The sequence below is a fragment of the Oryx dammah genome, unplaced genomic scaffold, assembly GCF_014754425.2.
Source record: "Oryx dammah isolate SB20612 unplaced genomic scaffold, SCBI_Odam_1.1 HiC_scaffold_5, whole genome shotgun sequence".
NCBI classification, from domain to species: Eukaryota; Metazoa; Chordata; class Mammalia; order Artiodactyla; family Bovidae; genus Oryx; species Oryx dammah.
Window position 1 is genome coordinate 13,932,146 of NW_024070189.1, and position 14,905 is coordinate 13,947,050.

General features: G+C 42.0%; 1 protein-coding gene across 1 annotated transcript in view; it reads left to right on the top strand.

Annotated features, from left to right (window-relative positions):
- LIX1 (limb and CNS expressed 1) overlaps nucleotides 1-8,126 on the top strand; it is a 55,883-nt gene extending 47,757 nt beyond the window's left edge. Inside the window, exons 5-6 of the mRNA XM_040239366.1 lie at nucleotides 3,831-3,908; nucleotides 6,251-8,126. Of these exons, the coding sequence (XP_040095300.1) occupies nucleotides 3,831-3,908; nucleotides 6,251-6,538 (366 nt within the window). The 3' untranslated portion in view covers nucleotides 6,539-8,126. The remainder of the gene's footprint in view (nucleotides 1-3,830; nucleotides 3,909-6,250) is intronic.
- Nucleotides 8,127-14,905: the final 6,779 nt, after the last annotated feature.

Consider the following 14,905-nt stretch of genomic DNA (forward strand, 5'->3'; position numbering starts at 1 on the left):
GCCAAAGTATTGGAGTTGCAGCTTCAATATTAGTCCTTCCAATGAATACTCAGGACTGATTTCCCTTAGGATGGACTGGTTGGGTCTCCTTGCAGTCCAAGGGATTCTCAAGAGTCTTCTCCAACACCACAGTTCAAAAGCATCAATTCTGGTCATGTGACGGGAAATAAAGAAGTGGGACAGGGAGAACGTGGAAATATCTCAGTAGACTTCATATGATGATGGTAAGGTCTGTTATCTCCAGAGAGGAGGGCAAGCACTGCAGATCAGGACACAAAGTAAGAAGGTAGAAAAAAGGTTCTCTTTCCTGGGGGATTTAGGAACAAGAGCTTCAGGGAAGAAGAGGCAGTTGTGTTACTGCAGAGGAAACAACTGCTTGATGATAGGATAGAAATTTAGACAAACCAGAGCGGGTGAGGAGGATAATCCTTCTCCTGCAGGCGAAAACAGTCCAATCTCAGTGGGGAAGTTTGATGAGAGGGGTAGGTTGCCAAAGGATATGAGAAAGATTTCCAGTTCTGTTCACAGAATTGTGGGTTCCACAGTGTTAGGAGGGTTGCTGAGTGACACAACAGAAATTTATCTGGATGCGGGGCTTGGCTCATAAATAAGAATGAAAGCTTAGAGGACATTGGAGGAAAAATATATTATGAAGGTGACAGTTATCAGAGGATGGAATTAAGAGCTCTGTTAACAATAGGTTGCTTCTCAAACTGGGCCACACAGATGCAAGGACAATGCCAGGAGGGTTACTGAAGTCACAGAATAAACTCCATGCCTCTTTCTGGGTTGTCGACATTGCGTGAGGATTGCAGGATAAGGAAAGGAGTGGAGTGGCATTCATTTTCTGCTTTAAGGAAATGGACATATACAATAAAATGCAAAATTTAAGAGGAGTCTTACAATAAAACATTTGTGAATATTGTAAGTCCTGTAACACCATGGAGACTACTTCATATCAGAACCTAAAGAGCATTCCTATCCTTTTTTTATGTCTGCAAAGCACTGGGTGAGTAGGCCTGAGGGTATAGCAAGGAGAGCAACACAAGTTTGCCTTTCTCAGCCACTGGGGTTATCTTGATAAAAGGCACAGTGGTCAGAGCCAGTTTAAATTACGGATTTGGTTAGGGAACAAAAGATTCTCACTTTCCCAAAGTAGCACAGTGATGTGACAGAGTGGAAATCTAGATGGGGGCAGAGAGAAGTGGAGAGGAGTCGTAAGAGGGGTGAGTTCCCCTGGCACTGGATCCAGGACCCTGGGCAGACATGGGGTCAGAGTGTGGCTCAGCTGGCGTCCATGTCATATTTCAATTAATGGAAACACATGGTTTTGCCCTTACCAAGGCCTCTGTTTTGGGGCTTCCCTGATGGCTCAGACAGTATCTGCCTGCACTGTGGGAGACCCGAGTTTGATCCCTGGGTCAGGAACATCCCCTGGAGAAGGGAATGGCAACCCACTCCTGTGTTCTTGCCTGGAGAATTCAATGGACAGAGGAATGGCGGGCTACAGTCCATAGGGTCGCAAAGAGTCAGATACAACTGAGCGACTAACAATGTGTGTTCTTGGGGTGCTTACCATGTAGTAATACGTACCAAAGAGAAGAAAAGCATTACACTCTAAAGGCAATTTAAACATGAGAATAGTGCTATTCAGACAGGAAACATTTAGACATGAGAATATTTATTCTGATGATCTTATCTCTTTAAATTTTACCTCATAATTTTAAGGTAACTGTAATCTCAAACTGAGCTTATGTCTCCAGATTTCATAGTGAAAACGTTTTCCAGAGCAACCAGACATAAAGACAATAAAAGTCCACTTTTTTTTTTTTTTTTTTGAATGGGCATAAGACATCTGTTCAGATGTTAAGCTTTCATAATTTGTTTCATGACCAGGAAGTTCCTTAACTGTATTGTTATTTTCCAATAGGTATGTGGCTGTGGTTTATACTACCACTAATCCACTGTAGATGTTTCTCTGATCAAAAAAGAAAGAAAAAAAAAATGTAGGTAACTTCAATGGAAGACTGCTAATCCTAATCAGATTGGAAAAACAACATCTTCAGTATGTTGAATACATGTTAGCTTGCACTCAGTATGCAGGGAAAGGATGATGTTGACAGAAAGGCTAAATGCTGTGCTCAGCCCTGGCCGTTGGATGTGAAAACTGTGGGTGGCTTTAATGTCAATTCATCCTTATTGGTCATATTTTAAGGCATTTTCTTGACTGAATTTATAAACTCAGGGGTATTTTACAGTTTCTGTAGTTTCTCCATTATATGCTCCATACTTATTTTTTGGCCTGAATTTTTTAAAATTTAAATTATTTTAAAATGGTATACTGTCACATGGTTCAAAGCTCAAAAGGTACAAACAAGTGTCAGAGGAAAGTTTCGCTTCATTTTTCTCCCCAGAGGCGACTTATGTTCCCAGATTCTTTTGTATCTTGTCAGAAGTCTTCTAGGCATTTATAAGCAAATATTTATAGGCATCTTCTAATTCTTTTTTAATCAAATAGTAACACACAGTATACATGTTGGACACCTTGCTTTTAACAACACGTCACAGAGACTCTTTGCATTAGAACGAGGAGCCTTCTCACCCTTTGTGATTGCGTTGTATTTGGTAGGATGACTGTGTTGTAAGGGAGAAAGAATCATTTTCTTTTTATCCTTCTGAATTCTTAGCCGAGACTCCTGTAATGAAAGACAGATTAGGAAGAGAAAAACAGAAGTACACTTCACGTGTGTGTGAGAGATACCCAGGGAAAAATGAGGACCTCCACAAGGTAGCTTAGAATTCAGGATTAAATACCATCTTAATATGGAAGGGAGAAGGGGTGTAGGCCTCTCGGGAAAGTGCATGTGAGCCTGCTCAGCTGCTCAGTCATGTCTGAATCTGGGTCCTCTGCCCGTGGAATTCCCCAGGCAAGCATTCTTGAATGGGCAGCCATTTCCTCCTCCAGGGGATCTTCCCGACCCAGGGGTCGAACCTGTGTCTCTCAGGTCTCCTGCATTGGCAGGCAGATCCTTAACTGCTGAGCCACCAGGGAAGCCCCTCAGGAGAAAGGAGATAATCTTTAAGAAAGATGAATTGATCCTTAGAAGAATAGATAGGAGATATGATAGTGACAAAGTTTGGCTGAGCATGGAGTGGACTTCAGTTTCTACTTCTGTGATAAGAGTCAGTATACCCTGGTTGATGAAACTTCTGGAGAAGGGAGTTACAACAATTAAGTTCCTTTCGGAGGATCTGTCTTTTGGGAGATAAGGAGAGTTCAGAGAAAGCCTCTTCCTCTGTTTGCAATTTTTAAAGTAGTTACAGCTCAAAATAATCAATATACCAAAGTTGCATATTTGGGGGTGCTATATTCTGCTACACTTCAGGATTTAACCATTCCTTTTTGTAACCATTTCATTTAAGCATTCCTTTAAAAATGAACATTTAAAATATTGCCAGTCTCAGGCAATTTTCTTTAAAATGATGCAATGAATAGCCTTGCCTACACATTATTCGAAGATGTGCTGGTATATTTATATAACTTCCTGGGTGTAAAATTGTTACAGCATATGTGTTTACACTGTTGAGAGGTATTTGTCCATTATTTAATAGTTTGTGCCAAATATAGATAAAACAGAGGAGGGAAGGAAAAACGCTCCGGAAGCCTGCAACTGTGGTATTTGAAAAGTCTCAAAGTGTTCTGACAGTACTGTATATTCCATTTGCCTGATATAGTTGGGAGTTAGAGTTATGACCTCTTTGGCAATCACTGAGGCACTTTCTTTCACATTTCTGCTTTGAGACTAATGACAAGCATTTGGGTTTTATAGGAGCTGATGACCATTTTCCAACTATTGCACTGGAACGGAAGCCTCAAAGCCCTTCGTGAAACAAAATGTTCCCGACAGGTGAGATTTTTCCGATAAAAAGCAGGTTTGTGTTGTATGGCATCTTCCACTGAGGTTCCTTTATTTGAATTTTTCTCTGTTTAGTACCTTATTTATTAAAAGCAGAGGATATATATATATACTGTGCTTAGTCACTCCATTGTGTCCAACTCTTTGAGACCCTCTGGACTGTAGCCCACCAGGCTCTTCTGTCCATGGGGATTCTCCAGGCAAGAATACTGGAGTGGGTTGCCATGCCCTTCTCCAGGGCATCTTCCCAACCCAGGGATCAAACGCAGATCTCCCTCACTGCAGACAGATACTTCACTGTCTGAGCCACCAGGGAAGTATATGTATACTAACATGTAAATTTCTGTGCATCTATGTGCATATAACTATATGTGCAACATCTATAAGTGTGTATATATATATATATATCTGATATCTCTATCTGGTATATCTCTCTCTGATATATCCATCTAGATTTAGATCTAGATATATCAGTCCGGTTGCGTCAGGGACTGACCACATACACACGCTAAGAAGAATGTTGGCTGGCCATAGGACAGATTTAGATACCCGTACTGAACGCTAGAATGGAGGGATCACTAAGACAGACTTAGTTCCTGATGGAGGGATCACTAAGACAGACTTAGTTCCTAAGTCAGATACGCAACTACTCCATGCAGTGTGCCCCTCCCACTCTTCAAGGCAGAAAGAAATGGGAGTCTGCACTGCCTCCAGACCTCCTCACCAAGAACAGGTAGTTATTTGTAGCAGGAGGATTCTTCTCACCCCCACCAAACGTTCCCAGTGGACAACAGAACTGATTATAAAGGTGGGAGACATGGTGTTTCCATCACTTCAATTTTTTGTTTTTGTTTTCTATAAATTCAATTTTTTGCTTTTTCAATCACTTCAGTTTTGGGGTTTGGAAGTTTCTTCTTTATTTTTCAGAGACAGGGTTTCACTATTTCTTAGCTATCTATGAAAAGCATCCTGCCTCCTTTTTTGGTGGCAAAGGCAAACCCCCTCCCATGGTTCTCACGCTACTCAGTGGTTCTCACCCTACTATCACTTAAGATTTATTCTTCCTTTATCCCATTGGATTTTGAGGATAGTAGTTTATTTTTGAGAATTTGCTAACAGGAAGTTGTATGAGGAGCAAAGCCTCTACTCGTCGGCAAGATGAGGGCGGATGTAAAAGCTTTCCATGAACTGCTGCCCCAGGAGTTTTTAGTTGTTCTTTGCCTAGAAAGCCTGGCTTTCAAAATGTCAAAGATGGAAAAGAAATGAGTAGCTGACAATGAATGGCTTTGGCTATTTTTTTCTTTTCCTTTGATTTCATAAAAAGCCTTTGAAACATGCCGAGTTGGTTACAAACACTTTTCCGTGATTGTTTTTAATTTGTTAAGGTCATAAATAAATACCATATGTTCTTGAAAATAAAAATAAGCAACGCATCCACTCCACAAGGTCTTCTTAAAGAGTGTTCATCAAACTTATACATGACATTAAGTGTCCGGGCAAATTTTAAGCATGAGAATTGGAAGATAGTGATGAATTTTGCGTTGTTTGCAGAAAGTAAGAGACAATGCACATAGTTACCATTATGATATCCATGATGATAATACCTATATTCCATAATTTTTAGGGTCCTTCCCATAGTTACTGTGAGCCATTTAGTCTGTCATCTTCCTTATGCTAACAACACAGCAGTTAGGAAGCTGACTCTCCTGGTGTCTAAGTCTTGTCCTGACTCAAAGCTTCCTGTTTTCTGCAGTAAAAGTGAAAGTGAAGTCACTCAGTTGTGTCTGACTCTTTGCGAGCCCATGGACACCAGGCTCCTCCGTCCATAGGATTTTCTAGGCAAGAGTACTGGAGTAGAGTGCCATTGCAGTGGGTGTGACCAAGCCCAGGGCTTCCTGAATCCTTCTGCGCAGCTGTTTCCCTCTACCTTGCCAAAGGAGCTAATGTTGGGCAGAAGGGTTATACATAAAGGAGGGAAAGCTCATACTAATTGTTGTAAGAATGTAGTTTCAAAGGAACATAAATTTTCCAGTGAGGTTAGAGTTCTGTTCTGTGAACAATATTAGGTCATTCCTGGTGGCAGTGTTTTGATTCAACCTGGAGTAACCTTTACTTTGGTTACTTAAGTCATTTTGATCCTTTAAGAGGTGTGTCCTGGGGTTGGGCTTCAGTTCTCGAACATCAGAGAGGCTTGGTTGTCGGTAGAACCCCCACGGGTGTTTGTGTGCTGGGGTGGCGGGTGGAGGCCTAGGAAACGAAGTGTCAGAAGGCCACGAGCCCAGGTACTTCGGTTGCTCCTCACTGATGCTCTGACCTCGTCTCTTGGTTCCCAGGAAGTCATCTCTTACTATTCCCAGTACTCCCTGGATGAAAAGATGCGCAGCCACATGGCCCTAGACTGGATCATGAAGGAGCGGGAGTCGCCAGGAATCCTCTCTCAAGAGCTGCGAATGGCCCTGAGGGAGCTGGAGGAAGCCAGGAAAGCAGGACAAGAACTACGGTTTTACAAAGAAAAGAAAGAGATCCTGAGTTTAGCCCTGACGCAGATCTACAGTGATCCTGACGCTTCTTCACCCACTGATGATCAGCTGAGCCTCACGGCCCTTTGTGGCTATCACTAGCAAGACCAGGTCCCAGCTGCCCCCAAGGTGGGCAGAAGCCGGACTCTCCCATGAGGAAGCTCATGGAGAGGTTTGGTCATCAGAGGCTTTAGCACTTCTAGATGCTACGTGAAGGCGGTAGAAATTCTCCTCACTTATTCCATGTGCAGTATCTCAAGAGTAGTAGGACCCTTGTAGGATCCAATGTGCCCCTCAATGCAATTTCCCCATCGCATTCTCAATAGTTCCACCTCAGGCCAAAAGGATGAAGACGGCATTGTTTGGAAAATATTTCCCAGGCTTGGCTTCAACCTGAAGCCTGGCTGACAGGTGCCCTGCTGGATTATGTATATTGTTTCAAAGAAAGAACCAGTGTAGCAACTCCGAAAAGAACACCAGCCAGGACTAGGGAAAGTAGCATGATAGCAATTAAAAAATACTTGGGATTAAAAAAACAGTATGGATTATTTTTTAAAATTCCAGCGGTCAGAGTTTCTTCTTAAGCTTTGTCAACAGCAAGATCATTTACACTCCACTAGGTGTAACATAAAACTTCAGTGGGGATTTTATCTAGACACCCCACTATCAAAGATTTTGAAGTGGTAATGGCATGAAAATACTATATAAATGTAATGTGGCTTAAAATGTCATTGTCATAATTTTTTTTAAAAAAGCCCGCTCTCCCATATGGGAATAAATGTCACCCAGGATAGCATCCTCACTTATTTTCCTCAAGAAGAATTAATATCCAGTTTTTGTGAGTCCTCAATCAGTCATGTGCATTTTTAATTTGCAAACAGATGAAGTGCTTTATTTTTATGTCTGCCACCTCAGTCATATATCTATAATGGGGACAGTTAATGGCATTTCTAAGATTAAAACATTTTGAAAAATCATTACCACTTAACAGTACTTATACTTATATTTGATTTGTTTCTCCTAGAGAAAAGGAATTATTAATTGTCTTTGTTGTTGTTTAGGAACTTAAGCCACCAGTAGCTCAAACGTAATGTCACTTTTCCATTTAAATTACTGGACTCTTCTTTAAAGGAGGGATAAAATATGGCCATCTCTCCTTTAAAATGGCTTGGGTCAATCAACTGATTAGAAAACCAAAAGCAAATACAAACCATTTTTTATGGTTCTTTGTCACTCAAATTTAAGAATGGTAGCAGTGCCAGTTTTAAACACTTATAAATAGTTCCTTATTTTTAACATGGGATGGATTATCTTGCATTTACTCCAATGTCAAATTTAATAAAAACAGTTTTCTCAATTTTCAATAAGACTTCCTTTTCTTCCTATTTAGGCAAATGCACATTAACTTTCATCAAAGCTGAAACCATTGTAATTACACTAATGTTTACAAAAATGTGATAGTTGTAGCTTCATATCTAAATATCTACAATGCTAATTGTCACTCCTTGAATCCCCAAGAAACTGTATACTGAACATGTATTTTGGAAGTAGCCTTATTAATAAAAATTAACTTCACACATCATATTTCTCACCCCAGGGAAAAATTTAGCCATATACCTTCCCTACTCAAATGTCTTGTAGAGGTAATACTATATAATACATTTTATTTAAAATATTGTTTTAACAAAAAATATCACATCCCTCCCCACAATGAGGCTAAATGTCACCTAGAAGAAATTCCCAAATAGAAATTAGAATTAATATCTGTAAGTGAATACATTTTAAAGTTAAATCACTTCCTATTTAAAGCAATGTTTTCAAGAAGTCATTACTCTTTATCATTTCAGAAAAGCTATAGCTTCCCATGTTAAGCGTGATGAAAAGTAGGTACGTTTGTACTGCATTTGCAGTCTGTAACAATGACCACCTCAGGCCGACACTATCTAACTAGATGCAGGAACAGGAATCCACTAGAAAATATTAAATGTAGCCTCTGCCCGGCAATTAGAAAAACTGTACCCATTCCGTACACTGGAAGCAGAGGCTCTGGCTTGGCCGCTATCAACTTTTCCTGGCTGGTCAAAACTGCCCACTCTTCCCGCCACGGTGTGGGAGTTTCAGCAAAATAAGCAAAGGTCAGAATCTTTGCCACTGCCTTTAATGTTCATTTATCACAAATTAGTATCAGCTAAGACCTAATGTCTGTTGGTATATCACATAAGCATCTGTAATTCTGGCCTTGAGACTAGCAGGGTTGAAGAGCAAAGTAGACTATTATTTTTCATTCTCTATATCTTGTTCTCAATAACACACTGTGTTGAATGGGCCTGGAGTGGAGGATTCTCTACTTAAATAGATAAAACCCTGGGTTCTAACATTTTGTGTTTATAAATTCTTTGAGAATCTGATAGAAGCTATGGACCTTATCCTAGGAAAACCGAATGAAACAATTATATTCAAAACTACACAGACTGTTTCAGAGTGTATGTGAACCTCCCCCAAATCCATATATTGCTCTGGTGAAAGGACCCCCAGTTTAGAACTCTTAATTTTTGCATATCTACTTACAGTTTCTTAAACTTTTCAGCAGGGCTCCAACCTAACTCAGACATAGTCCCATGAACCTATCTCTGAGAGAAATGTCATCATCCTTAAATACAGAATTGCACTGATTTGTGACAAGAGATAGTTTAATTTTCACAAAACCCAAATACCCCAGATTGTTATGAAAAAAAAAAAACGCTTAAAGAAAATTAGTCACTTAACTTGTATGAACATAACAGAATATCACAGATTTAATAAAGTCATTGTTCCTCTAATGATCAGAATTTGGTTGTCCATTTGTTCAATACGTTTGCTGTTACATTCATTCACCTATTTCTAGAAAAGGAAAAGAATCAAGCCATAGATATTCTTGAAATGCTGTACCTACATCAATGATAAATCTGATCAGCTAGGTCTCAGGAAAACAAGAAAGAAAACATAAAACCTTAACACCTTTCAATTTCTTTAGAGAAAGTTTCTGATATCAGGAACATTGTTGTAGTTGACTTTATCTCTGAAATACTTTAGAGGGTTCTCAGTTATGTCATGCCATGCCTTTCTTTCTTGCTAAATGACAAAAGAAGCCAGATTAAGAATATTTTTATTACCCTTGACTATGTTTACAGGTAAAGACTATTTAAGACATTAGCTCTTGTATATCGCTGATTTTTGTTTTGTTTTACCTTGCAGAAATGCAAAACTCAAGATTTCTTCTATGGTGTCCACCATGTTAAAGGGTAAATATTAAGATTATTTTTAGCCAGGGCTCCAGGGAAATGAAAATTATTTTCCCTTCCCCAGTAGTTCTCAACTTTGGCTCACATTAGAAATATTCAAGGAGATTTAATAGATCCTAGCTATTCAGACTGGAGAAGACAACGGCAGCCCACTCCAGTACTCTTGCCTGGAAAATCTCATGGACGGAGGAACCTGGTGGGCTGCAGTCCATGGGGTCGTAAAGAGTCGGACACGACTGAGCGACTTCACTTTCACGTTTCACTTTCATGCGTTGGAGAAGGAAGTGGCAACCCACTCCAGTGTTCTTGCCTGGAGAATCCCAGGGACGGGGGAGCCTGGTGGGCTGCCGTCTATGGGGTCGCACAGAGTCGGACACGACTGAAGCCACACAGCAGCAGCAGCAGCAGCAGCTGTTCAGACTATCCGCAGATCAATGAAATCAGACTCTCTGGAACTGGGACCCAGCCATGGGTATTTTTTAGAGGTCCCAGGTAGTTCCAGTGTGCAATAAGGTTGAGAACCATGGTTCTACCCAGGAAGCTCTGGCTCAAAGGCCTGCGGCCTAACTAGTGGGAGCTATTACTTACCTTGGCACTGGCGCCAAATGGAAAACATTGAGCTCTTCTGATCTAGGTAGGGGCAAAACCTTTTGCTTGGGCAATAGGCTTTCCTGGAGCCAAAACTAAAGCAAGGGCAAATAGGTGTTCTCACACACACATACAGCTTATCTTAGCAGGAGAGCCAGATTCTGTTCCAATCCAGGATTTTTCTCAAATATGCCGCACAAACTACCTGTACCAGAATCATCCTTTAAAAATACAAGTTCCTGGTCCACACCCAGACCTGCTAACCAAATTCCAGGAGAGAGTCTGGATTATTTACCATTTCACCAGGTGTTTCTGATCACACTTCAGTTTGAAGAGCTACTTCTTTAGTAGGCAGCACAGCCTTGGCCTAACATCATCAGCCTCTTGGTGGAGAGTACAAAAAGGAATAAGGGAGGATAGGGGAGGTTGCCTCTTCACTCTCCTGGAGCTACAGAGAAGCAGAAGGGCTAGCTGCCTTTTCTCTCCCAAAAGAGTAGCTCCCACTCTTTTTATAACTTTGGCTCCAACATTTGGAATTAGCTTTAATCTCTTTACTGGAAACCGTGAAAATCTTCTATTAGCTTATGCTTAACATCATTTCTTTAAACCTCACCCAACCCTGGTAGCACATTCTCTCTTGGTGCAAAGTAAGTTGTGGGAAAGGGAAGCAGAAGTTCTTCCTGAGAGCTGTTGATTCTCTAGTGATCGTTGGTTCCCAAGTGAAAGTCCTGGATTGCTATCTATTTATAGGCAGTTCCCAATTTTAGCAGCAAACATGTTTCACAAGTCCATTTGTAATTCAGTTGTTCAGTCCTAACGATGCATTTTTCCACAGGAGCAAGGTCATAAATGATAGCAAGTTTCCCAGATGAGCCTATGTAAACAAATATATATAAGCAGTATGCATGCATGCTCAGTCGTGTCCGACTCCTTACGACCCCAGGGACTGTAGCCCACCAGGCTTCTCTGTCCATGGGATTTCCCAAGCAAGAACACTGGGGGACCTTCCCAAGCTAGAGGTCAAACCTGTGTCTCTTGTATCTCCTGCATCGGCAGGCAGATTCTTTACCAACTGTGCCACCTGGGAAACCCCATATAAACAGCAGGGTAACTTACAAATGGATCTATGGGACACAATATGGCTCTAGGTTGTAGGCAGGGGAGAGTAGAATAAGTGAGACAGCTGTGGGTCTCAGGCATGTTACTGAAGACCTCCCTAGGGCATATGTCTTCATCTCACACTGGTTCTCCAGAGAGTCCCTTTGTTTTCTCTTTGCTCCCCACCCCCACCCCAAGATTAGCTTGACAATACCCCACCCCTTGCCATCACTTGTTTCTTCTTCTGATCACAGCTTCTTCTACTTGCCGACTTACTGAAGAAGTGCTTTCCTTCCTGCCTATCCCACAAACACTTTGAAAATTTCTAACAACTGGCATCACTAGAAATAGGAACATTGGATGATCTAAAAATGGCAGCTACTAAGCCTCTGTGCAGGTCCTGCAGAGAAAGACACAGGCACTGGATGTGGGGCTTCACTCTCCCACCCCTACGCTTTCCCTACTTCCTTGGTCCTCAGTGGACACCCCCATGGCATTGCCCCATCCTGAGCACGGATGCCCCATAGCTAGCCAGTGATTCTGGGTAATCTGGCTCAAAAGTGCCAACTGGACGGATCAGTCCATCCCCCTCAAGAATGGGGAACCAAGAAACATGAAAGGAATTTGGCAGTTCGAGATGGGAGCTCAAATTGGAAGAGTCAGGTTGACGAGTGCTGGGCAAGTGGAAAAGATGAGGAAGATGGAATGATGCCTCAACAGAGGAAGCCGGTCAGTAGGACAAGAAGAAGATGGTCAGTGCAGACAGCAAAAAGAGGCGGAAACACAAGTTGAAGGTGAGACTATGAGGCCCGCGAGGAAACAGGAAGAGCGGCTGGCCCACACCCCCTGCACTAAATTCACTTCCTCTTTATCTGACTGGATCAACACTTTGCAACCAAAGAAATCTCACCTTACTAATTTCAGAGCAAAAGGACTCTAGATTTACCTGGACTTTTCCTCCTGAGAAGAGACCAAGAAAACTGACATGAGGCAAAACAATAGAAATAGAAGCAACTGAAATGCTGCTGAGGAAACTAGACTTAGGACTGGCAAGAGAGTTAGATTTCTGTCCACTCATTGCCCCTTCCACTCCAATGTAAGCTCTCACACCAGTCAGGAGTCCTTCCCAAATCTGCAACAAATTTACGTATTATGTGCTAACCCTCGTGTTTTTCCTCCCCTTCACAGAAATTCCTGTTTTCATGTTCCACAGGAACAGAGGGAAATAGAATTCTATGTTTACAGATAGAATTCATAATCTCAATTAAACATTGCCTCTTTAAAAATTAATCACCTTGTGAAACTAATAACATAATTTGACAATGCTCAAGAGTGCTGTCTTTGCCAAAGACATTTCTGTCACGACGCCTCTAAGTCCATGTAAGCAAAGGAATAAAATCAGTTTCTTTTGTCAGCGGAAAGCACCTTACCATCCTGAACAGACTAGTTTATTTCAGTATCTCAACTATTAGTCCTAATACTTAGCAGGTAGTAAGTATAGTTGAATCCAAATTTCTACTCGAGGAACACTGAGTGAATGTTTGTCATCATGCCTTGGTGCCTTCCTTACTCCTTGCTTGGTCAGTTAATTCCTTCATCAGACATGGCTTTGATCTACGGGATTAGTTAGTGATCACTCACTAATTAGTCAGGATTACCCAGTGCCTCAGCAGTAAAGGATCCACCTGCAAAGCAGGAGACACAGGTCCGATCCCTGAGTGCGGAAGACCCCCTGGAGGAGGGCATGGCAACCCACTGCAGTATTCTTGCCTGGTGAATCCCATGGACAGAGGAGCCTGGCAGACTACAGTCCATGGGGTCGCAAGGAGTTGGACACAACTGAAGAGACTTAGCATGCACACGTGCAGCAAGGCAAACCCAAAAAAACCCTACTAGCCAAAAGGGGAGTCCATTTGCTGAAAAGGGGGAGTTTATTGACACAAGTCCTGGGACAGTGTTTACACCAAGTACGTCTGGATCCCAGAGCATAAATCAGTACTTGATCTCTCACTGTACAGATGTGAGATGTGTACAAGTGTACTGTGCAGATGTGAACATGTGTGCACACTCATTTGTGTCACTACTCGTTTCTCAAATCTCCTTTCTTTTGTGTTGGCTCCATTTTAGCAAGGCTCTCTCCCCTTGGAGCAGCAAGATGGTTTCCTTCTCACACCAGAGCAGAGTGAGCCATTCTCTTCCCGGCAGTGGTGAATCCAGAACTGAGGGCCACAGTGGCGTTTCCATTGACTCATTCACCCAAGTCTCAGGTCCGCCCACCTGAACTAGTGAAAAAGCAGTCCTACCTCCATGACCTGGACCAGGTTGGGGAGCCATCGTCGCCTCAGGCAAATATGGGTTCAGATAGGAACACAGGGGAAAATGTGACCATTTCCCAGGCCACTTTTGAAACTGTTTCTCCTCAAGAGACTTCAGAGACAGAGTGAATAATAGAAGAAATGCCGCCTCTCCAACTACTGGTTGGGAAACAGGATTCTGGGTAGACCAGATGTTCACTCTGAATACATTTGTACCATTTCCAAAAATCAAATTCACCCTCAAAGGACAACTTTTGTCACCATTAAGGATGTTCAAAAGAACACTTTCCCCCTGGAGGGGAAATCTAAAAGTGTTTCCAGGCCAATCACAGCACTGCCATAAGCACACAGGCTCTCTGAGGACTGGCCTGAGGGAATGGTGCTCATCTGTATGCAAAGAGTTCTGCTGTGTGGAGAGGCCTAATCACTGGCATTACTCTGCAGTCACACTTCATATATCTTCAGTGCTGATGAATTGTTGCTATGCTGGGGAGTCAGGAAACTTCCTCTGGTCTATTTCTGGTGGGCCCTGGCTTTCATTATCAGTGGCTGCTAATGCTTTTAATAAAAAAGAAAACAGTGGATCCCAGCAATGAAAAACAGTTGTGGCAAAACTGGACAGCGCAATAGCCCAGAGGGTTTGCTTGCCCAACTCATGGTTGAGCACCGTGTGGCCTTAAGTACGGCTCCACTCTGACCTGGGAGTTATGACGCAGGTAGCCATAAAATGCTTTTGGAAACAATTCCTTCTGAGGCAATCTCTTGTGTATCTCTCAGATATTTCCATATTTCCGTGTAGTCATTAGCTAGAGGATGTCTGGAAGTAAATAGACAGTACTTTGTGTGAGCAGATTTTCATAGTGAAAATTCTGAAAATGCAGGTGACCCAGGGAAGTAACTGGTTGTCAGAATTGAAAAGTTAACAGGAGTGACTTCCCTGGTGGTCCAGGGGTTTAAAATCTGCCTTCCAATACAGGAGACTTGGGTTGGATCCCTGGTCAGGGAACTAAGATACTACATGCCACAGGGCAACTAAGCCCCCAAGCCACAACTACAGAGCCTGCATGCTGCAAGAAAGATCCCTCATGCCAGCACTAAGACTGATGCAGCCAAATAAATAAAATTAAAGTATTAAAAAAGAAAAGTCAACCTGAAACTTTAATGAACTAAAACTAAAAAAGGGGAGC